The sequence below is a fragment of the Larus michahellis genome, chromosome 4 (genome assembly GCF_964199755.1).
Source record: "Larus michahellis chromosome 4, bLarMic1.1, whole genome shotgun sequence".
Classification (NCBI taxonomy): domain Eukaryota; kingdom Metazoa; phylum Chordata; class Aves; order Charadriiformes; family Laridae; genus Larus; species Larus michahellis.
This window is the reverse complement of record NC_133899.1, coordinates 40,628,847-40,654,454: the sequence shown is the minus strand read 5'-3', so window position 1 is coordinate 40,654,454 and position 25,608 is coordinate 40,628,847. Positions and strand designations below refer to the sequence as shown.

The 25,608-nt window shown below is 42.3% G+C and overlaps 1 protein-coding gene across 1 annotated transcript in view; it reads right to left on the bottom strand.

The window, feature by feature from the left end:
- Window positions 1-724: 724 nt before the first annotated feature.
- Window positions 725-25,608, bottom strand: part of FBLN5 (fibulin 5) — a 49,087-nt gene continuing 24,203 nt past the window's right edge. The window contains exons 5-11 of the mRNA XM_074584199.1: window positions 16,801-16,923; window positions 13,425-13,541; window positions 12,344-12,463; window positions 9,347-9,469; window positions 8,694-8,820; window positions 5,568-5,763; window positions 725-4,027 (exon numbers count right to left, since the gene is read on the bottom strand). Coding sequence (XP_074440300.1) covers window positions 3,866-4,027; window positions 5,568-5,763; window positions 8,694-8,820; window positions 9,347-9,469; window positions 12,344-12,463; window positions 13,425-13,541; window positions 16,801-16,923 — 968 coding nt within the window. The 3' untranslated portion in view covers window positions 725-3,865. The remainder of the gene's footprint in view (window positions 4,028-5,567; window positions 5,764-8,693; window positions 8,821-9,346; window positions 9,470-12,343; window positions 12,464-13,424; window positions 13,542-16,800; window positions 16,924-25,608) is intronic.

Genomic DNA, 25,608 nt, shown 5'->3' with positions numbered 1-25,608 from the left:
TGTGGGATCCAGCAAACTCGTAGGTGAAATACATTTTGTTGTCTGTCTCAAAAAAAGTCAATCCCCTAAAAACACCTCAAAGCCAAATAAGCCAGATGATAGGACACATTCATCTCTTGGATGATTCATCTCTTGCCATTCTTCGACCTCTGGCACCTAACCTGACTAGCGTGAGTCGCTGGGTTCATTTATCAGAATAGATTCTCCTTCCCAATCACTGTGATCTGTATCAAAGATTACTGCCGTTTCTGCTTTTGTTTACTTTTATTCCAATTATTGCACTGGCAATGGGTGCTGTGCAAACACATAGTGAGAGGCAATCTTTCTCCGGAGGACCTTCGTTTAAACAGACCTGATGGCAGACAGGCAGGAGGGGCAAAGAGCTGTGTCCCACCCCAGCTCGGCCAGGGAACGGCTCTCCCGCCCCAAGCGAGGAGCGTGTTGGAGCAGAGCTGGAGGGAAGCCACACGTGCCCAGACCAGGGTCAGTGCCCTCCAGAACACTGTCTATTAACCATATGGTAAAACTCTCTGTGTTAGAAAATCCTCTGCAATAGGTTGGAATAAAGAATCATTTTCTGAGCAGACCTGGAATTCTGTCTGCTTTTAGGGAGGCCCGGCCTCAAAGGAGAATGTGAATGTATACAGCAGTTGCAAGTTTGCATTTTTAACTTTCATGCTGTAAAAACCTGACATGCATAGTCCTTTTTTTTTTTTTTCATTTGGTGGGAATTGCTGTAATATACGAGCCTGCAATGGTCTGTTGGAAACAGACCCCTGACTAGGAAATGGAGAGTTTATATGTTATAAACTGCTAGTAATTTATTATTTTGAGATTGGCATATATTTTGGCAAAGTTAAAGTTGGCTGGAGTGATAGTGAGTGATGAAAGATGTTATGGTGGTTGAGAAGTGGCTGAATTCCTTTGTTTCCAGACTTTTCACTTTTTTTTTTTAAGGCGCAGAATGTTTATATAGAAAGTGTAATATTGTTTTATGAGTACTTGCTGGACCCTGCTAAAACCAAGCGTTCAAGCTCTACTCTTTTAACAAAGTGTTTTGTTATGGAATTCCTCTGGGTTTTGATGTTTCTAAATTAGGGTTAAATCAGGTTGGTATGTGGGGGCCATGGGAGAACAGCCCAGAAGTGAGAAACTGTCTGACGTCTAACAAGGGCGCGCTTCCTCTCCAGAAGGTGATGTGATGGCAGGAAGAGAGAGGACTCCTCAACTGGACATGAAGAAGCCATAACATAGGGGCACACAAGGGGGCAAAGGGGGCTTTTAAGCACTGGGAAAACTTTCAGTATGTTGAGAGTTTAACATCTTTAATGCAAGGCTCTGCCTGCCCCTTGTCTGCTGTCTGGGCCACCAGAGCCGACTTGTTTCCCACGTCTCACTTCCATCGCCTGGGACACATGAGCACTTCTAGCCCCACGGTTATAAACTAGCATTCCTCCTTCCTGGTCATCTCTATTCTTCCCCTCCAAGACTGTGGTGTACGATGAGCCATGATACATTCAGGAAACACATTCTTGTTTCTGATATTTCTCTGCACGTTTCCTCTACATTTATCTCCTCCAAGTCGGCTACTCACAAAAGTCATTGGCGTCCTGCCCTCAACTTGGCCCACTAAACCCTGCAGTCAGGCTCCAGCCTTTTTGTTTCTACAATAAAGGACAGCCTGTGCACAGAGCTCTGAGCCACAGGATCCCAGGACACTGTAGCAGCACAGAGAAAACTTTAAACTGTATAGAAATGGAAGCTGTTAAGCACACTCAGCTCAGCATTTCCTTGCTGTGAGCCATTGCATCAGGGCTTCCTTCAAGCTGAGTACAAGTAAAAAGAGCAGAGTCTCTACTAAAGCAAGGGAAAAACAACTCCAGGCTAACTCACAAAGCTTATTAGGAACAAGAGGGTCAATTTTCAGATTGTGTCACGCAGCCTGTGTTGTGATAACTTTCTGAGTCTGTATTCTCCCATTTAATACTCTACTTTAATGAATACCCCACATAATGCTTCTGTTATGCTCCAGCCTGCTTGCATTATAATCTTCATAAACTCCTTTTCCCAAGTAGCATTAAGCACTTCCAGCCCTCAAAAAGACAAAGCAAAGGTTATCTGTCCTGCCCTGGCGATGCTGAAGAGCAAATGAGCCAATAAGGAAAAAGCAGGGGGAAGAAGCAAAAGAGCTTGCTTCAGAGAAATTTAAGAACGAGGCGTATGAACCCTCATGCCTACTAAAACAAAAGACCAAACTGCCAGTGGTTTCAACAAGGTGAGCATTATACCTCCAAACTGTACAATTATTTATTTTTTTTTTTTCAAACTTCTAAACATACATATCGATTTAGCTTAGCACTGTGAGGCCTCAGCTGGAATACTTTTCACAGTTTTGGGCACTGCACTTGAAGAAAGATGTGAACCAACTGGAGAGAATCCAGGCGAGAGCAACAAGAATGATCAAAGGTCCAGAAAATGTGATGTATGAGGAAAGACCAAAAGAATTGGGTTTGTTTAGACTAGAGAGAAACAGTCTGAGGGGAGACATGACAACAGTCTTCAGACATGTTAAAGACTGCTGCAAAGGGGAAGATAAACTGTTCTCTATTTCTACTGGAAGTAGGCTAAAAAGCAAAGGATTGAAATTACAACAGCGGAGATTCAGATTAGACTTTAGGAGAAACTTTCTCTTGGTTACAGCAGTTATACCTGAGAAGACATTGCCTATGGAAACTGTGGGATCCCGTCATTTGAGGTCTGGGTACTGGTATAGTGGGGGTCTGCTTTGTGGCAGAGGCACGAACAATAAGTCCAAGTTCTTTTCAGCTTATTTTCCCTGGTGTTTGGAATGTAGGAGAGAGACTGTGCATGAACAGAACAATTCATTTTTTTTTCTGAAGGAATTTGGACGGGTCTGAGCTGAGCGGTCCTTGACCAGGAGATTAATTGCAGCCTTAACTACAATTAGTATCACTACCTTATAACCATTACAAACTGTTTGCAACTAGCACACTCGGGGAAAGATAAAGTTCTGATTCTCATCTGCTCTAAAGTCCCCGGACACTATTCTGGCAGTGGAGGGCTGTGTCAAAGAGTCGGGGTGTAAATAAGGATAACACCCTAAACATTGTAAAACATACCAACCAGTGATAGATTTCTGTGAACTCTGTTATATAGAAAGATTTAATACAGGAAGGAACCCAAACATGTGACGCTTTGTTAGAAAGTAGAAGATTACATAGTACAACATGTATTTTGGAATGAATTTACAATGATTTTTAACTATAAAATAGAATCAAAGAAAAAAACAGGTGAAACTAAGACAAATGCAGGGTGAATTGAGACAAAGTGCCTGACTGATAATTCCAGAGATAATTGGGAATGTAAGTTAGCACTTCTGAGATCCCTTGTTTCAATAGGTGGCTTTTTGTTTGTGTTTCTGCTTGTTTGTCTGCTTTCCATTTACAATGAAAAAAATAAAAAAAAGGCAAGATTGCAAAAGCCAGCTTTTTCCTCAGTTTCTTTGGTGCTTTTTGCTAAGCAGCCTTGGAGCTACAAAGGTTCACAGTCTTTCAAACATAGACTCATACCCTAGAAGTGTTTACAATGGAAAGAAGAGTCCTTAAAATACATAACCACAGAGAGAATCGTAGGGGATCTGCTGACGGTACATCTTCAGATGTCTGCATCCTGGCAGGGACTGTGCATGGAGAGACCTCCCTCCTCAGGCAGGTGTAGGTCACCGGGTCTGTGGAAATACTGGTTTGGTTTAGAGCTGCTATACGTACTGGCTTCTGAGGAGAGAGTTCTGCAGAGAAGGAACCGTCTCTTTTGTTTTAATGTTTCCAGGGCACAAACTCAAGGTTTAGAAGGAGTACTGTGATACGTATATCCTCAGCCGGATGACAGAGCTTCCTCTGAAGTTGATGACGGTGTTGACGGTGATCATTTCCAAGTCCAGCTGAACAGTACGGGGCCCCTTCACGGGGCGGGTCATCACCAGCGTAGCACTGATGGGTCCCGTTTGCTGTGCACAAGACAAGAGGAAGCAGGTGGGATTTTAAAAAGCAGCTCTTGAAAAACCGTCATTTCAGGTGAGACCACTGGCCATGGTCTTTGAGCAGCCAAAGTAACAGTTTTCTGCTGCATTGTTAGAAGCTACTGCAATTCACGGGAGAGCGAGCTTCATTTCAGCATTTGGCTCTGTTTCAGTGTTTTGTATGAACTATCACCTTCTACAGTTTGTAAAGCCTTTGGGAGCCTGCACATAAAAGCAGCTAATGTACATAGAAATTTGCTATTGTCCAAATGGAAAAAGATGAAAACATAGATTTAGGGTACGCACAAGCAGTGGCACCTTTTTTTGTGTGCGTGAGATAATATTTTGTTTGATGTAAAGAACACACTTACTTTGAAGCAGCGAACACCAAGAAGGGGGTTACGTTAACAGAGCTTGGAGAACAGATGTTCCTATGTGAACAGGATCAGGGTTTGTTGTATAATTGCTTATGTTAATATTGCAAAACCTTACCCTCTGAAGAGAGCTTTAAATATGTGAAGGCACTTCAGAAAAAAATCTGTCTTTTAGTAAGTGGAAGCAGACCTTTGAAATACCTGGCCAGAACAGTGGATTATGAGCATTTAAAAATCAGAAAATGAATGGGGGCGTGATAAATAAATGAAAGAAAACTAGCAGACTTGAGCAACAATCCTGGTTGCTTGGAGCCCTAGCATCCGGCAGATCGACCCAGATGAGGGGAAAAGGTCAGTGGGATCAGCAATGACTTTGCAACAGGAAAGCTCTTCTGAGATGTAAGCGATCACTCCTGGACCGCTGAACATCACTTACTGTGAATATCAAAGCCAGGTTTTGCCTAGGGTTAAAAATCAACCTTCTGACCGCCAGCATCCCTGGGGACTGTGCTCCGTTTTGTGCAGGCACGTCCCATTGCCCCTGCGTGTCAGAAGGTGCAGTGAAGGTGACTGTGGAACAGAGACGTCTTCTGAGGAAAATTCAAATTAAAAAAAAAAAATAGTTGTGTTTTCTCTAACAGTGTCTACATAAAATGTGTGTTCTCAGTGAAAAAAATACATAACAAATAAAAGTAAAGAACACAGAAAGTCAATTCTTGGGATAAAGTTTGGGGTTTTTTCCTTACATTTTTGGTTTTCAGGTTTTTCATTTTCCAATGAAGAGTTTAAAAAAACAAATGAGAAATGTTGATTCTTTCATTGACTCTTTGATTGGTCATCAAATGAAAAGAGGTTTTGCACAATAGTTTCTCTTGAGCATAGGAGACATGAGCTATTCTTAGACATGGGTACAGCCCTGGACTTTCCTGAACCTACTGTCTCGTAAAACAAGCGTGTTTGCTTTAGGCAGGTTACCTTCCTGGAGGCGCCAGCAGCCCCTGCAGATCAGTACAGCACTCCGCGTGTCTCCATGTGAAAATGCCTCATACTGAAGGTTTAAATGATATTCCATAAAAACTGAGTTCTGCTATGGGAAGGATATTCAGCCAACAAGAAGATACTCCGTGTTTTCTCTCAGTGAGCGCCAGACTTACCCGCATGTAGAATTCCCTGCCCTCGTTCCCTGATTTGATTTGGAAGATGTAATAGGCTCCAGGGTAGCGAGTTGTTGCTTGCATCTGAAAAATGTCAGAAGGCACCGACCGCCCGGACACCATATCCATCACTCTGTACAAGATGGTGAAGGGCTGATCTCTGCAACCGGCGTTTTCAGCTGGACACATGCAGCGGCTGTCAGAAATAAGGTTGTCATCAGGGATTACAAATTGCTGTAATATTGGATTCTTTATATGCAAGCTGCATTAATAAATATAAAAATAATGTTGTCGGCCAGCTAAAAGAATCAATGAAACTTGTAATGAATTTACTCACTTTTAGTATTCTCTGTCCTGCTGTTCTGTCCTACCTATACCCCTGCCTTCTTTATCTTGCCTTCTAGGCCAAAATATCTTGGCATCCTTTGTCTCCTTTCATCACTCAATAATCTGTACTTTAAAGCAACTCTGCAGGTGTAGGATACACGGTACATGTTTGTTCTGACAGTAATTTACACTGAATTGTCCCCAGAATTGTTAATTATTGGATCATTTCACTGATGGTGCTACAGAAATGTTGTATTCCTTGTTTAACGATCTTTTCTATACTACATGAGACCATATGACAAGACATCCTGGATCAAACCGAAGCACTGGCATCAAATGCAGAGCCCTAAGGAAGAGCAGGATAGCCAGCCAAGCGTAGGACGCTTCCACCAAGAGCCTCCAATTGTTTGTGACTCAGGAAATTCTTGAAACAAAGGTGTCTTCTGTGGAGTCATCAGCCCTTAGTGCATTTCTTATCCATCAGCTCGTCCAGCTTCCCCTTACACACACACAGAGCCCCCTGTGGCCCCCTCCACCTCTCCCTGCACCGCCCCTTGCTGACTTCGTCTGATGCCCCCAGCTCTTCTATCGACAGGAGAGCGTCCAGTCAATCCCTGCTCAGCCTCCTCTCACAACTCATATTTGGCTGTTTTCATGGCTGAATGGTCCTAACTTAGTTGTTTCTCACAAGGAAGCTATTCCATACTTCCGATCATCCTCATTGCTCTTTATGAACCTTCGTCCAGTTATATTTCTTTTGAGAGGAGGGGAAGGAACTGCACAGTCTTGAAGATACGGGTACACAGTGGCATGTGCTCTAAGGATATTCTCTACCTATTAACACCTCAAATTCACTTAGCTTTTCTGACCTCATGGAACTATCTATAACAACCCTCAAATCTCAGTTTGGACGGATTATAATCAGGTCAGTGCTCTTTATTTAATTTGTGAATTTGGGATTGTCTTTTTACTTTACCTTCATCTACACTGAACTGAATTCCATCAGCCATTTGTATTTCAGTCATTGAGGCTCCTTCTGCAATTCTTTTCTGCCTACCCTTTTCTCTGCTGTCCTCAGATACTGTTGCAGACTTTGCCCATCTCATGATTTATCCTTTTTCCCAGGTGGCTTACAAATGTGTTGGACAAAGCAGGTCCAGCTCAGACCTCTGCAGAACTTCACTGTGAAAGCTGACAATTTAATAGTATAGTCTATTCATTTTTCATCTTTCAGCCTCTTATTCTACTGTGCCATGGACTTCTCTCTTGCTTACGGTTGCTTAATTTCCATAATAACGTTATGTGAAGTTCTTTTTAGAAGCCTTCGGAAACCCAAACAGACTGCATCAGCCCATCTGCCCTAGCCCCATGCTGCTCATTTCTTCAGAGAACTCCAATGAAATTCTGAGGCAGGATGTCCCTTTATAAAAGCCAAGCTGAGGAATTTAATGGAAAAGAGTTGGGTCTTTTTGCCTATTTTTTCTATAACCTCCACTATTGACACCAATTTCAGACAGTTCTTCTGGCATGTCCCCCATAGAAAGGTTCCTGGCATTATAAACACACAATTCCTTCCACAGAGAACACAGATGCAAGGAATTCACTTGGCTTTTATACTGACCACTTCTAGACATATGCCACAAATTAAATGCAGTCACATCTAGGCACGAGCCAAAGCCACCAAACACAAAGCTCAGAGATCAAGAGTTCTTGTGCAAGCTGATCTGCGAGGACTCGGCAGTTGGGCTTTGGGGGATTTAGATACAGAGGCTTTAGATATTTCCACTTCCAGTTTAAAACTCCACCACCTCTTAAGGTAGGTAAACCCAGAACTGGAAGAACAGAACGTGTCCACTCCTCAGCTGCCCTAGTTCAGAAAGCAATGTAAAGACATGAATAAATTATAACAGAAAGAGGAGGATTCTTCTTCTCTTGCCTTTCTATAAAATACATTAAGCTACCAAGCAATCTCAAGTAATTGGGTTTAGTGCAAACACTATGGATGAAATCCCATGGGCTGCAATATATATAGGTCTGTCTGGAGCTGAAATATTTTGAGCCCCAGGCAAGTACCTACAAAAATGTAAAAGAAACAGGCAATTTTTAGAAATGTGGGATTATTTTTTTTCCTTGCTCAAATAATTGCAAATTTAGACAGTAACAGTGCTAACAGCCCTATCCAGATACACACAATTTCTGGACAAGGCAAATCAGTCTGTGGACTTTTCAGCATTTTTTAACCTTTAAGCAGTAGGAAACTACTTCTATCCTGCTATAACCATCATCTAATATTTTAAAGTACTTGTAGTTAGTATTTACAGGAAATACTCATACTAACAGGCTGCATTTGAGCGTTTATGAAGTCAGTTAGTAATGTAAGTAAACGTCACTTATTGCATTACAAACCTTGCTGTATTCTCTACTCACTGCTAAGTGGTTTTCCAGTCTAACTTCCCACATATCTGAGTATCGTATCGTATCATATCGTATCGTATCATATCATATCATATCATATCATATCATATCATATCATATCATATCATATCATATCATATCATACCATACCATACCATATCACATCATATCATATCATATCACATCCCACCTGGTGACCTGGTAAGGAATTGCAATTTGTTATTTTTATAAAGCTTACCAATGGTAAATGCAGCAATAGCATGTACGTATAGCTCTCTAGACACACTTCATGGCCATGCTGTAAAAACACAGCTTGTTTGGTTCACTCTAGATACACCTCACGCAGATAGAATTTGCTTTTGTGGCTGTGGGTATGTTACTCACTTCTCATTAATCTGGATATAAGGTTCCTCGCATCTTACTGGGTCTAAACATTTATATTCTCCTGGGATATTGAAACACGTTTGCTGCGGAGTGCAGGTGAAGTTTCTGATTTCACATTCATTGATATCTAAAACACAAGAAATAAGAGAATGGCTAAAGCAGGGAAATATGTGCACTCTTACAAACCCGTTTCCATCTGAAGGAATTGCCCCAAAATTCCTAACACTCCTGCACCATGAGAAGTGGCCTTTTGGTAACCCCTCTTTTAAGATCAGCTTTTACTCCATTCATTTCTGCTTATTGGAGTGCTCCCATATGCTACGTGCTGCAAAAATAGAAAAGAAATTGGCTGCTCAAGCTCTCTGACCTTAGAGAATGGGAAAACTAGAGAGAGACGTGCAGCAGAGAGGAGAGCATCTGAGGCCTTTCCTGTGTAGCTGTTTCCTAGTCGGTAAAGTCTTACTTCCACCAATTGACCTCAGAGGGACTATTCACGTGATGACATTCTTACCAGAATTGCATAATTGGCCCCTACGAGTATTTCACCGTGCAATGCCAAGACCAAGCATCTCAATTCTTGAAAAACCTCTTTCCAGACACAGGACCTATTTTCTGGGCCCCTTGGGTTTTAATCAGCACAGGAATGTTCTTACCTTGGCAGCTTCTGCTATCGTCAAGCAAGTTATAGCCCGAAGGACAGATACAGTAGTAAGAACCAGGCCCATTCACACATTCGTGCTGGCAGAGGAACTCTGAGAAGCTGCATTCGTCCATGTCTGCAGTGGTAAAACAAAGTTTAGTGTCTTTGGCTTTGCAGTCAAAAGAGCAGTCCCACAGGCAGGTGGCCATCCAGACTACGCGCCCATCACCCCAGCTGGAGGTTGGCACCCTCCAGCTCCCTAGAGCTCTGCAGCAACCTGGCAAAATGCTATACAACAAGTTCTTGGTTAAACATTTTTCTCCTAGGGAAACCAAAGCTGCTGCTGAACACAATGCGTGACTTTTATTTATTTTTTTTTTTTTCAAATACCTGTCACCAGTTGGCCATGTTTTCAGTTCTGTTTTACGTCAGAGATAGAGCTACTCTAACAACAAAGCTGCAAGTGTAATTTGAAAGGAGAGACTTGGCGGAGGTTTTCTTTTCTTTTTTTTCCTTTTTTCTGGAGAGCAAACTTCCCTTTCCCAGGGCCACATGGGTCCCAGCAGAACTCCTGCAGCCAGCCCCGGCTGTTTTATGTTTCCTAGCCTCTAGCCAGTTACTTCCAAGGCATTCCAGCAAGACTACAGAGCTCATCCCAGCTTGGGTCAGACCTACTGGAAGGCCCAGCCATCTCCCAGATGATACCCAGGAAGCTAAGCAGTCTGTCAAATCTCTGATTGAAAGCAGAAATTGTGCTTTTTTCCCCTTGCACTCATGAATTGACCAGTCATTGTGTTCTGCAGAACTGTGCTCAAGTGAGAAAGACGAATTTCAGAGCTGCCCATGGATGCATGGCCGACTGAGGGGAAAACACATGCAAAGGCGCTAGACTGAGGGAGGCTGCAGTTAATCATTTCCTTACTTCCCTGTTCAGGGGAAGAACGAAACAAAGGCCAGAGTCCCAGCCAGGAACTCCCAAGTTCTTATTCCCAGCTCTGACATGTTGACTCTCCCGGGCAAATCACTTTTACTCTTCAGACTGAATTTCCCTTTCTTCTAAATTGGGCTCAGTCCATTTATCCACTTTTGGTGTTTTGTGCAGATGGATTGGAAAGTATTTGAAGTCCAAATATGTTAAGGGGGCTTTATGGCTGCAACTGCATTATCAAAAGGGATATGAAAGGAACTCTATATCTACATCATCCTGTTCTTGTGTGACCTGCCCCGGTGAGTTTGCTGAAAAAACCACCTTCCTGACAAAACATGGACCGAGGGCTGACTCCATAAAGGGACCGAGACATCACCCACCCCCTTGAGGTGTCCTAGCCCAGCACTCCAGCACATCAGACTCATATAACCTGTGCTCAGCTGCTGTCAAGCGCTGGAGGGACTTAAAGCCCCAAAGGTCCTACATTTCTGCTGCTGAGCCCACCCAGGACAGACACATCTTTGCTGTTCCTAAACACTTTGGCCTTCTGCTGACTACTCACAGAGGACAAGGTGGTGGGCATTTCAAAGCACATCTACTGCACATGCAAGATCTCTGTGATGAGAAAATAATCCCAATGTTGGGAAAGCCACGTGGAAATCTCTGCCTCTCTCCTTGAATTGGGCAGGGATGCCTCCCATCTTCAAGGTAAGCTGGCTGCTAGGCCACGGACTAATCCAGCGGTTGTTGAAGAACATCTGGATCCTGGTGTCTCATAGTAGTGTCACAGAATAGTTTGGGTTGGAAGGGACCTTTAAAGTCCATCTAGTCCAGCCCCCCTGCAATAAGCAGGGACATCTTCAACTAGACGAGGCTGCACAGAGCCCCGTCCAACCTGACCTAGAATGTTTCCAGGGATTGACGTGCTTTGACAAGCATTTTCTTGCACAGAATTATCAAGAAAAGGTTTTCTGCTCTAAATCTGGGTGGTGGAAAGTCCCTTTTTCTGGCTTAACTCTCAGACATGAGTGAGGCTCAAGCACCGCCTCTCCTGTCACCATGTTGTACTGGCATTGCATTGAACTTAACTGGCTCAGGCCCCCAACTAGCTCAGGAGCACATAGAAAGGTGCAGGAGTCTAACTTAGAAGCAGAAACGCCATTAGAAAGCAGAAAACTTTAGTTAGGTGTTGCAGCTCTAAATGTTAAATGCATAAGACCCTTTAGAGGTTTAAGTCTTTGTTCTTTCCCTTATAATAAGGAGGTTTGCAGGGAAGAACAGCTTTGGAAACACTAATCTATACACATACTGCATATCACATGTCTCCTCTCTCAGAAACAGCATGTTACATCTGTTTACTGTAAATTAAAAAACAAGTATTTTCCAGTGTGTTTTTCCTTCCAAGAAATATTGGCTGGATTCTCTAATTTTATCAGGCTGTGGGAACATTAAGCGCAGAAATAAGTTTTGCCTTCAATTAAAATAAAGCAATAAAATAAAAACAAAAACAAGAGAGGAAAAAATACAGCGACATAAGCACAGTTTCTTGTGCTATGTGCTGAACAGATTAGCAATAGCTGTACTAAGAAACCATATATATTTCTGAAGTGTAGCCAGAGCCATACAGGGGAAACTAGGGAAGGTTTCAGGCAGAAGTGTGGAGTTGTAGGAGCAAGTGGAATACATGCATTCAGCAGACAACTGGAAAAGTGCTTAATATAACGTATTTCTTTAATCATGGAAGAATGTTCCAGGACAGTCCCTTCTTTATTTGCTCTAATAAAGCTTCCCGTTCAGCATTTAGAAAGCGTTTTCTTATGTTTTGCTGATATCTTGGAGCTTTTTAATATTCAGCTTATTTCTTTAAAACTATTTGCAGCCCTCCTCCATTGTGCTTTTCTGGGTATTTGCTGCGTGCTTTAACTGTAAGGAAGATCATACGAGTTGCAGCTATCCTGCTGCTAACCAGGAACCAAGGCAAAAAAAAAATGCTTTAAAAAGCATGTACAAAACAATACTCTGGGAAAAGAAAACTTAACAGAATTAAAGAAACCAAACCAATAAATAAATAAAGACAGTTACCACTGCAGTTAACTCCGTCAGCTTCCAGTTCGTAGCCAGGTTCACAGCGGCAGAGAAAAGAGCCGTAGGTATTGACGCAGGTCTGAGTGCAAGGGTTTTCGCTTGTACATTCGTTCACATCTGCGGGAAACCAACGCCCAACGCATCAGTGACTTCGCCCCAAACTCTACTTTCAATTCATTACTGTAAAGCATTTCAAAGAGATTAGCTGTACAGTCAGAATGATTTGTTCCGAAAAAATATAACCAAGTCAGGATCGTTTATTGGGATTCAGGCTGCCGCCTGGAAATAGCATGTTGGAAAGACAACGTGCGTGGAGATGAAGCATTTTGGGAATGTCTTCAATCAAAAAAAAACAACATGGAAGATGGGGACGAAATATTTATTACAAATGCTTCTGGCTTTATCCTGCAATTTTAAAACCATTAAACTGACTTTGTCATAATAACAGACCTGAGACAAAGTGCAGCAGGATGTACCTGAGGAAGATAATACAATGAGGAATGGTCCTTATGGAAACCTGGGGCTGTGACAAAACAAATTTTTTTTTCCTTTCAGGACATCAGCAGCTTCTGGAAAGTCCTCACATCATTAGCACAGACCATTTCCCTCAGCATGTGCGAAGATGCTCCCTGCTTAGGTAAGGGAGAGGCTTTACGAAGAGGTTGTGCTGACTTTGATTCAGGTGGCACAGCACAGCAGAAGGTGGTCTAATGCTCAGGACCTGAGTCTGGAGCTTGGGAGACTCAGATCTAATTTGCTGATTTTTTCTGTTTCAGGTGAGTCACATAGCCTCAGATTTTAAAAATAATTTCAGCACCTAAACTCTCAGTAATTTAAGTGAATTGAGTAAATGTATATTTTAGGGGGCTTGGGCCCTTGTGCATATTTGTCCTGATACACTGGTCATCTTGCACCTGTACCCTTCTGAGGTACAGTGAAGCTACAGAAACATCTCAGGCTGGCAAACCTATGAACATTTTCAAAAGCAATGTTGGGAAAGTTACTTGTATTCTAAAAACAAAGCAAGTTTTAGGGGTTGGGACCAAAAATTTCAGTCCTGGTTTAGCACACACGGTACCTTGGCATGATCTTCCGTCGTCATTAAGGGTAAAGCCTGGGTTGCAGGTACAGGAGTAGGAACCGGGCACGTTGGCACACAGCTGCTGGCAGTAGCCGTAGCGACATTCATCTATGTCTACAGATGGGAAAGACAGAAAGTAGAGTGGTCTGCCTTTTCCCATGCAGGCTCAAAGCAGCAAAGATGTTGAGTCAATGGTACCGATAGTGGCATACTGGGTACAGATCTAACAGCCACACTTCCAGGTGTTCAGACCCAGAGTTGTAGCTAAAATACATCTCTACTCAAAAGAACGCAGTAATGTGTTTTTATCCACAGCTGGCATCTATCAGTGTGTCCTATGGACTGACTGTCATTGCTGTGACCTTCAACTTAATGCGGTGTCATTGGGAAGCCCAGAGTCAGTCCCTTTAAGCGGTTACCTCGAAGCATACCTGGTAGCTCGCACAGCCCGTCAACGCAAGCACAGCCAGCATTTGTAGCAAGGTTTTGTCAAAATCAAGATAGAAACCTTTTTTACCTCCATATATAGCAAAGCTATTCATTAGAAAAGCAAGAAGTATTTGTTACTCAATACTTGTCTTTTTTTTAGAGAGGATATTCTTTAAAGATTTTTTTTTCCCAATAGTCACATTCACATTTCATATGAATTTTTAACTGACAAGTTATAGAGTCTAAAATGTAAACAGTAAATTTACTGCCAAAATAGCAGTTTGGGCTGAAATGCAGCATTAGATATACATGCGGCTGACTGTTGTAAGAACAAGAAAATGCTGTAAGGTAGGTACGCTGGTAACCGCTATGAGAATTTTGCTGCTGGAGTAAGAACTGGAATGAAACACCTGGAGTAGCTGTCCTTTCCAAGGCTTTACATTTCCTTTGGTATTATCTGGCTTTTGATTTATGGAGATTTTTTAATGGCTGCTCTCAAAGCTTTGAAGTTAAGTTCGTGCAGTAGAAAAGCGAGTGTATTATCTGCAGTCAGTTTGCCAGAAGGAGCAACGCAGGAAGGCGCAGGTTTTGGTGAAATGACCCCCACCGTAGGTTCCAACACACACGAAAATCAAAATGACGGTATTCTCCCAATGGTTCACACATATACATATATATCTGCATGAACCCCAGCAGTTCGTTATTTGTTAGCTATATTTGGCCGCTGCTTGTTTTAGCATTAAATATTAAGAATGTGTTGGGAAACTGAATTCTTGAACAACTCGGACATTTACATGATGTGGTAATACCATAAAAACAACGTTGTCAATCTGTTGTATAAGTAGCTACATCCGGCAATTCAAGTTTATATTGTTGGCCTCATTGGGGCAGTTTTGCCATAGAAAGTCTCAGGAAACCATTCTGAAAATGTCAAAAGTCTTGCAAATGCTCTCTCTGTGTAAACCAGCAAGGACACTGACACTCAGTTTTACCCTTGCTGGCTTTTATTTCCCACTGCATTCTTAACAGCAAGAAAACCCAAAGGCCAGGGCCAGCTATGGTATGTACACCAGCAGCAGGCTTGGCCCGAATCCTGCACAAAATGACAGTGGTTATAAGTAAATTAATATCTCATTTTGCTGACACGATACATTACTTTAAATACATCTTTGGCTTTTGCAGGACTGTTATCTCAAAGAGTGCTGCATTTTGAGGATAAGGACTTTCGCAGAGCTGCTTCTTGTGGGTGGGTCATGTAGATACTGCTCTACTGGCTCCTCCCATATGAACTTTTCTGGGATAATTACAACAGAGGGAAGTGTAGCTTTTTATAACCGTGGTTTACTAACAGTGCACCAAAAAAGCCTGTCTCTCAAAACCCAACCCGGCCCTCTGATTACATTAAATGGACTTTTACTGCTTTATGCCAGCAAAAATGACTTCTCCAAGGCCAGTGGAAAGTATGGGAAACTGAGACTTTTTTGACACTTAGGGAAAAATATAGTGACTCTAAACGCAATTTGCTTTTAGCTCTTTGCATTGCCTTGTAATAATCCACCCCATGATTATTAAAGTGGGCAACACTGGGATGTTATTGCCTATTTTAAATGGCATAAGCAGATACTCAGATCAGTTCAGCAATGCAGCCACTTCAGTTCTCTGGTATATCCATCAAGCCCTAAAGCACTTTAGATCCATGTCCAAATTCCAAATGCTGCACACAACCCTTTAATTTGGGCTGTAAATGGGAGAAGTAAATGGATGTAGAGATGTAGAGTAGAATCCCCTCCCTGCCTTCCCTCATCCCCACCCCATCATGTACGCCTGCACAACCCCCAGAAAAAGCTTTTTTTTTCCCCAAGAAAAGGATTTATCAGAGATTATGGAGTGGGGGGCTTGGAGATTTCATATCCCAGGGAACTACAGGACAGTGACTCCCCAAAGCAGCTATGGCTGTGCAGACCCCGCTTGGAGGATGCTCAGCTCTGTCCCTGGCCGGTGAGTTACACGGCAGCTGTTTGCAGGAGCGAGGAGAGCAGCCGTGAGTCAGTCCTTCACTGGAATTGGTACTTGGGAGGAGAAAGTCGGAAAATAACTGGAGAGGCTCCCAAGATGAATGGGCAGGGAAAGCCCGTTCTCCTTCCAGCGGAGGTGTTGTGACAGGACGGTCCAGCTCCGCAGAGCTGGCAGGCAAACAGCCTGCGCCGAGAGGAAAAAAATAATAATGAGCAAACTTTTTTTTTTTTTTTTTTAAAGTTGTATCCTATCTCCTAGGTCATATCTGTGTACCTAAAATTAGCATCTACTTCTTCATCCCACAGGCATGTCAAGTGAGGGGAATGGGCTGGAGGAGAGGGGAGCTGGAAGGTTTTCCCCTGCTTTTTGTTGAAAAAAAAGACCTTTTTTTCAACAGGCCTAAGCTAAAAGGATGAACAGGACATTGCTGCAAGAAAAATAATAAAATAGAAATAAACTTCTTGGAAGACACTGAAATGGCACCCAGTTCAGAGGTAATTTTTTTCTCACCCCCAAGCAGCAGGGCTGGTTGAATCTAGAGATTTACCGGCCTGTTTCTCGGTGTCAAATACTGATCCCTTCGGGTCCAGACTGCCATTGGAAAGGACAGGTCTGTTTGGGAACAGATCTTTTCGTATACATGCCTGTGACTGATCTTAGATGAAAGGGAATCCTCCAGACTGGGAATATCAAAATCCCACGTGTAACACGGACGCTAGTCATATGGCATTGACATCTACCTTTTTGTTCCACGAGGGAGTTTCTCTGCCAAGCACACTGTTGGCACTTACAGAGATGAAAGACATTAGTTTCCACGTAGCCGAAGGTTTAACTCTGCACTTGACAAAGACGCTCAGTGACATTATTTCAGCAATTCACAGGTACACATGCACAGATGCGCAAATTTCACATCGCCCGAGGTTTTTACCTAAACACTGGCCTTCTAACAGCCAGTAGCCTTCAGTGCAGGAACAGGTATAGCCCCCCTCAGTATTTATGCAGATCTGGGTGGGGTTACACTGGTGAGAATCTGAAGCACATTCATCCACATCTGCAACACAGAAATACAACAAGAAAATATTAGAAATGGCAGCAAAGACAGATTGTTCACACTGTACAGGGACTTGCGCTCACAGTGTGCGCACCGGGTCCGTGCAAGGATCCGAACTGTGGCAGAGTAGAGAGAACAACCATAACCAAAAGTCCTAAGAATAAATGTCTGAGGGCAGTGAGAACTGAGGGTGCTCATCACATCTCTCCCTTTCGCAGATGACCCAGTGTTTCTCAGAGCTCCTCAAGAAAAGGATTCCATGACCTCGAGTTTTTTATTACTTCCATGTTTGCTTTGTCACTGAACTGGGATTTCCATGCTACCGGGCAGCATTCAGCCCTGGGGAAAGGCTGCTGAAAGGGCTATGTAACCCCACTGCGGAGTGAGAGATGAACAGGAGCTCAAGAGATGTAAAACACAACTCAGACATATAAAAAACCCTACTTCCTACCCCCACCAACACAGATTATCTCACTGTAATTTTTCCGACAGAAAGTTCAACCAAAATCAACCTTTACCTGACAAAAAAATTGTATACTTCCCTGGAATCAATTTCCTGGCAATAAAAATCTTTTCTTTTTATTTTTTTTTACCATCCTTATTGTTTTTAATGTATTTGGCTTTTTATTACAACCCCTTAGGGTGCTTTTGTTGTGATTTTTTTTTTCTTTTTTTTTGCATAGGAGGTGAATAGCATTCCTACATTTATATAAGCCAGGACACTGGAACCTAACTGATTAAAAATGCCTTTCAGAGTCATAAGTTCAATTTGAATCCCTCCCTGCTCAATCTCTTCCCTGATGTTTCTGGCGTCGGGTTTGCCTCTAGATGTCAGAAATGGAAATATCAAAAGATAAATTGTGTCGTTTTTTCAGCCAACTCAGATTTCTATGTTTTATTTATTAATACCTAAACTATTTTTTATTCCAGCATACTGTGCACTGGCCTTTGCCGAAGTACTATGTCATCCCAGCAATGCTACTCCCTTGATCCCTCCCTGATTCTTATTAACCCAGACTTCGTTGGGTCATGACTGAAAGTATCTTGCAAACACACTGAGCAGGCAGCCAAGGGCAGGAATTATGTCTCAGCATCTGCCTCTGGGGCACCTAGAGCAGCCAGTCGGCTGGAAAATCCCAGCAGTCATGAAATAACCGCTCCAAGTCTACCACAGCAGCATATCTAACATGGTCGGGTGTATAAATAAATACATACATGTTATATATATGGAGAGAGTCGAGAGTTCTTATCTCGCCAACATCTGTATCAGGGCAATTTATGGTGAGTCAAAGCTGCTGAGATAACAAGAGTGGCACAAGTAGAGGTAATTAACTCTGGCGGAAATCAGTTCCCACATATTTATTGGCCAGAGAAAAGGTTGGCAAAGTGGTGGGGGAAGCGGGAAAGGAGTAAGATAACAAGTCTAGACTATAAAGGTACATAGATGTGTTGTTCAGGTCATCTGTTGCTTCTGTGATTGGGCTAAAAATTCTGAATCCTCCCTTCATACAGCGTAACACACGTAATTGGGCAGTATTTGAAGACAGATTTTATCTAACCATAAATTTACTAAGGATGACATTAATGTTTTCTAAATGAAAAAGCTTTCTATTCGTCACGTTTGCTTATTGTTTTAGGAGCGGGACCTTGGCATCTGGCCAACCTTGCTGTTTCCAGCCTACCCTGAGCTTAAAAAGGAGATTTTCATTTTCCATACTCCCTGCTTCCAGTAATATTAATAGGTTAAGACCAGTAGAGACAAAATGAGGGACAGGGTCTTTATCACGTGTGGTAGCAATGACGTTTGAAGACTACAGAAGCTGTGGTGCATCTTTCTTGCAGGGGTGCAACATGCAGCCTTCACCAAAAGCAACCGGTGGCTGCGGGACCAGTTTTGTTCCTGAGACACCTTTGTAGCAGTTGCATGAGCGGCAGCAGTACAATCACTGAGGAAAAGTAAGACATCAGTCCTCTTTTCTTTGATATCTACCAAGCAGATTTCTTTGCCTGCTCCCAGTCTTCACCTTTCGTGGTGGTATTGGAGACATATTTCCCTCTGAACACAAAATTTTTTACAACGGAGGCTACCTGTGGAGTTTCTGCTGCCCCTGAAAACCTCGTCAACCTGAAATTATCTATGCAAAACACCTTGACTCCCCATGTTTTACACTGAATCATACCTCGCTGAGTTAATTAATGAAGTTTTATGCAACCAACAAGTATAAGCAGCATTACTGGTAGCATAAAATCTTCTTGCTTGGGCCTGAGTGCACACACAATGTTCTGTATTACGTCTCTGGCTTTTTCTAAGATTGTCCCTTACCATGATGTGCCATTAAACTCCGACAGGCCCGGCCAATGAAATCAAATCAATGATTTTTGGCGAGCAGCGTTCTCAGTTCAATCAGGTCGTATAATCCCAGCCTGTCTGCCAGGGGTTTGTTACATGGCATGGGCTCACTAAGTGAAAGCTGATATTCATGCACTGAGAAAAATGTCGGTGCAACAATGGGCTAACCATTAGGTATCCTCTTGAAGAACATCCGAGCTGGGAAGACAGAGGGTGCCTTGCCCAGCCCACGGACACAGTGCAGCATACAGCGAGAACTGGTGTGGTTGATAAAGTCAAAACTAGGCATTTGACTGGGAAAGGAAAAAAAAAACAAACCACAACTTATTTCCACTGGGGAGAAAACTAGCCATAAAACTTCGAGAGATTACCTATAATGGATTCACTAGACTTAAGTGCCAGCACAGAAGCATAGGTTGTTGTCACCCAAGTGCAGGACCCGGCACTTGGCCTTGTTGAACCTCGTACCACTGGCCTCAGACCATCAATCCAGCTTGTCCAGATCCCTCTGTAGAGCCATCCTACCCTCACCACCCAACTTGGTGTTGTCTGCAAACTTACTGAGGATGCACTCGATCCCCTCGGCCAGATCGTTGATAAAGATATTAAAGAGAACAGGCCCCAATACTGAGCCTGAGGAACATCATTTGTGACTGGCCACCAACTGGATTTAACTCAATTCACCACAACTCTTTGTGCCTGGCCATCTAGACGGTTTTTCACCTAGAGAAACACACATCCATCTGAGCCATGAGCAGCCAGTTTCTCCAGGAGAATGCTGTGGGAAACAGTGTCCAAAGCTTTACTAAAGTCTAGGCAGACAACATACACAGCCTTTCCCTCATCCACTGAGCAAGTCACCTTGTTATAGGAGGAGATCAGATTAGTCAAGAAGGACTTGCCTTTCATAAACCCATGCTAACTGATCACCTGGTTGTCCTGTATGTGTCACATGATGGCCCTCAAGATGGCTCCTCCTCAAGGCTCCATAACCTTCTCCATCACCGAGGTCAGACTGACAGGCCTGTAGTTCCCCAGACCAGCAGGTCACCTTCCCTAGTTGGCTCCCTCACCAGCTGGTGAGGGCAGGGCCTGTTCTCTTACATACAGAGACAGTTCACAATTAGTCCATTTTTATTTGAAGCCTTCCAATCCTCATACAAATCAAACTTGTACTATGAAACCCTGCAATGTCCCACTTGGTGATAAATATCAGTGCCCCTGGATTTTAACCTGGAAATTCAAGACTAAGAAATTGAAGCACTAGTCTGCGATCACTCAACAAGACAGAAGCAAGAACAGGTCACAGACGTTTCTGACTTGTAGTCCTTCACATAGCCCAATAAAACCTGCCCTTATTATATGAACACTTAAAGATGAGACCTTTAAGAAATTTTGTGCAGCCTCTACATTGGCTAATGAGATCTAAAGTAAAAAATTAACCATCATTCTAAAAGCATTATGTTCTACCAGGAGACCTCAGGGGCATCAAAGGCTCTTTCAGCTAAACTCTACTCTTCTCACAATGTTATTGTCCTACCCTAATGGGGCATCAACCTCAAAGTTTCCAGTAGTTACTGAAAGAGAGAGAGAACTATTGACACAGTCAGTGGCAAACTGAAGAAGTTTTCTAGCTACCACACCTCTTCGTACCCTTACAGACAGGACTGGGATTGTTGCTGTGAAATTACCTATGAAAACAAGAGGATAGTAAAGATTGTCATACCTAATCATTCTGAATAAGACCAAATTTTCTCAAGTGACTAGTGATTCTGGGTGACTCCTTAGGGGTTCCTGATTTTGAGGGCACTTTAAACCACACTAGACAACCAAGGCAGGGCAGGATGGATCTCTGTTCCAAAGTTCTTTTGCCAAGGAGTGCTTGGCCAACGCTGGCCCTGGATGTCTCGGATCTGTGTTAAGCTGCTGTGTGTTATCAAATCAGCAGTCATCTCTACTCTCTCATCCATCCTTTCAGTTGTGTTCACATTACTGCTCCCACAGCTAGTTTCAAAGGCAGAAGTTCAGGCAGAAGTCCAGACTGAAATTAAAATTTGACCTGAAGTGGGAATGATTCACATTGTTACTTCCCAACTGAATACTGAGAGCAACCACACAGCCTATCCAGACCACTGCTCTCTGCCTCCTGAGAAATACCAGGAGGTATTTCCTACCTAGGTATACCACCTGGAACAAACACAGAGCCTCATGGCTCGAAGCCATGAGTTTTAAAGATCTTTGGTTCACTGAGCAAAGGAGAGAATAGGTAGGCAGCATCTCCATATACATTTGTGAGGAAGTCCTTGCTGCAAGAGCTGGAGCACAAATACTCCAGAATTAACCACAACCCTCTCTCTTAGCTCAGTATGTTAAAAATTTATGGCTGTGGTGGTTTGGTCTAGCAGCCCTGGGGTGTGATGTTCTGTTTACTTGACATTTTGACAGAGGTGAGGTGGCTGGGGCAATGGGGTTTCATTTGGGGATTGGAAGGGTGGAGAGAGTGTAATTTTTATATTTCTGGCTGCCTGGCTGCCTTTTGTGGGATGTGATGTGCTGATGCTTTGTTTTTATTGGTACAGATTGTATTTTTAATGGATGGCAGGATGCCTGGTGACTGGATAGATATCATTTACAATGTCAAAATAAATAAATGAACTAATTGTGTTTAGCATGCAAATTACTGGCTTTGCATTTTATTATCTGTAAAAGCAAGCAGCAATCTTCATGGATTATTTAGAATTTAGCCACATCATATAACAATGAATGACATTTTTAATTCATTGTCCATAAATTTAAAAAAAAAAAAAGATGAAATAAATGAAAAGCCATGCATACAAAAAAACAGGGCAGCATGTTAATATAGTCAGAAAGAAAACCTGGATGTCAAACTGCAGCACAACACCACATCTCACCAGGGAGGATTCTTATCAGAAGATGTAGTGACCTTTAATACTGACTCATGTCCACAAAGAATGCAGGACTGAGACCACTCTCATTTGTATCAATAATATCACAAGAAATCACAGCATAAAAAAGAAAAACAATACTCTCATGCATTGAACTAAGCTGCAGCAATATTCAATACTGCTCAAATAAAAGAGGCTAAAACTAGGAGACCAGAAATCTCAAGAGCGAATTGTTAATGTGGAATCAAGCTGTGAGTATCTACAGGATCCTGAGGATCTGGTTTTGGCCCACTGTTTTCCACATTTGGGATAAAATACAGAGTATCACAAGCTGGTGGAGTTAAGAACTAAAAAGTGAACAAAACTCTTACATAAAAGTAATTTGCTAGGTATAGTGGGCACACTTGAAAGCGCACTTCAAGGCAGATAAACGCAAGGTCATATTTCAAGAGTAAAAAATATTGGTCATGAAAAGAACTTTGGGGTTATTAAAGATAATCACTTGAACACAAACTTTTCCTGACACAGCGCTGCTGAAGGGACAAGCATAAACATGAGAACACTGAGTAGACACAGGAAATTGTTCTTACCACTGTATGTTGCATTAGTAAAGTAATTACTGAAATACATTTCTGCTGTCAACACTTCAAAAAGCAATATTGCAAAGAGATCAGGAAATCTCCAAAGAGCAATTCCAAGCCACGAACATTTGTCTCAGAGCAAGATAATGTTCAATAATCTATTTAAGAAAAGGTTCAAGGTATATTTGCCTGTGATCTATAAACATTCTCATGGAAAGGTTTTAGCTGGAGATGGTCACTAAGGCTAGCAAAAGACAATGGGATGAAATTCAGTCTTTAGAAAACAAATTCAAAATAAAAATAAAGCACAGACTTTCGTAGTTCTACTGATTAACCATCTGAAAAACATAATAAGGCACACGGTAGATGTTTCTTTACTTTAGGGCCTTATACCTGAAGAGTATTTCTTCTTTGAAATATGCTGTAGTAAAAAACTGTGTGCTTGAAATATCAAATGCTGGGTAGGTTCTATGCTCTGTGTCACAAAAAAGACAGATTATGTGATCAAAGCGGTGTCTTACAGTCTTCACTGAATGACTGGACACCACTCAAAATTTAGTTATTTTTATCTATATATCATATCCATAACCATCACACCTGAGATTTTCTGCTTACTTTACATCTTTTTTAATTTCCTAGGCCATCAGGAGATCTATCTTGGCCAGCGAAACTACTGAAAATGGGGATAGGAATTTGAAAAGTTCTTCCAAGTGATTTCTCTTTTGCACGGGTTTAAATGTATGCATGTGCAATTTTTCATTATTTGTTTGTACTTTTATCAATACATTTGATTTTTAGTGAGAGATATTGTACCTCCAATGTTTGTAGTAACTGCGGAAAACCTATGGAAAACTTAGAAAATGCTGATAACATTCTTATACTAGAACACGTTGAGTCATCAGCCTAAAGATGTTGGGCATGCCAACCACCTTCCTTTCAGGACATGCAGAATGATCTAATTGTTATGAAACATAAAGCAAGATAAAGAGGAAGAATCCAAGTTATTACCATAGACAATCTGTTGAATCAAAGAGCCCAGAGAGGACTGAAATGCAGGTTAGGGGAAGTGGACATGCAGGAAGTAGGAGACTGTTTGGCAAGATAAGTGACTTTAAGAGGTGGAAAGCTGGGGGAGAAAGTGAGCAGACAAGAAGAGAAGGATCAGAGGTGCTTAGCAACTGGAAGCACCTGCCCACTGAAAGCTGAGATTCAAAAAATGTAAGAAGAAACAATGCTTGCCTTTCTTCTGCTCAGAAAAACAGGATTTTGTGCATAAATAGGACTTTATGCCTTAAAGAATACAGAAGGAAACAAAAGTCCTTAAGATCAACTTATCTGTTCACAGACAATATCAGAGTCCTTCCAGAAATGACTTTCTTGACAAAAAGCTACATTTATAAGAGGAAAAAGTTAGATGAATATGTTGCTGAGTTTCATTTTGGAATTTATGAGCATGTGGTCACGTACCACACACCAGAGAAAATGCATGTGGAAAGCTTACTGAAGAAGCTCCATCCCAAGGAGGTGGTTTGCACCTGCTACTACAAGAACAAGGGAGACGACGGCCCTGTTATGTCCATCCACTGGTGTTGAAAGTGATGGGATCCAGGACCAAGCTTATCGCTCCAGAAGTGAGGTCCGTGCTCAGGGTGTTGTGACTGTTCCACTCCCTCCATGAGAGCTCCTTTCCCTGATGGCCGGCAAGGTGATAACGCCCCTAGCAGAGAGCTATCATGGAAGGACATGGACTTACCATCTCTGAGCTAGAACCACATTCTTGGAGGCTTTGGTGATTAGAAGAGAAACTTTGCTTGGACTCCATATTCAAGAGGAAAGCCAATGTGGACAGCAGATTTCCAAGACGATATGCTTTTGGCAATGTGCGCTGCTTCACAGATGGACTGTTACATTTTGTTCTATTTGGAACATATTTAGCATGCATGACTTCCTTTCTTAAGTAATGAATTCTGATAATCATGCCACAAATTTCTGTGGGTCACAGCAGTAGCAATGGCTGTGTTTCCTTCTTTTGACCAACCATTGACAAAAGTGGGTATGTTTTTGCCATCATGATTATTTGAGAGCCATTAGCACCACAGGGTCCAACACAGTAAGGCTGAAGATTAATTTGACAGTTGTGAGAGCACAGGTCTTGCAGAGCAAAAAAAAAGTTTGCCATGGAAAGTCTTCTTCTACTAAGAGGTGTGGGTGATTCTGGGGCCCTACTTCTTTATTTTCTTCTGTTTGTATTTTAGTCCTGCTGTTGTACCAGCACAACCCCAGGAGAACACCCTGCTCTTGAGACAACAAAGTTCTTGCAGAGAGGCTCAAGGCTGCGAGCTCGTTCCAGAATCTCTGTCTGCTCAAACGCTGAAGTTCGTTCAGTCATTTATAACCCTCAGGGCTCCGTTTTAAAATAATACGAAGATTGGATGTCTATTTTTTTATAGGAATAATTGCAGGCCAGGACTAAACATCCGAGCTCAGTAACATAGGTATCAGTTCCAAGCTTACTGGAACAGAGCACTTTCCCCAAACTTCTCCCCCACTCCTTATTTGGACACAAAGAAATAATTTCCTCAGTAGTAGATTTTTACTCAGTGAAATCACATGTTTTCTCAAAACTTTTTTTTTTCTCAAGATAATTACATTTGATAAGAAAAGGGGAGAAATAACAATGCCACATTCCTAAAGTGCAGACTGATGCCAAATTCAAACTGCTGCTGTGTGGGGTCAGTGTTTTTTTCCCAAGGAGGACTGACCCTGCTGAGCTTGGACACAATCCAAGATCAACTCCCTAAACACCTGTTTAATTGCATATTTCGGTGTCTGAGGATCGGCCGTTGAT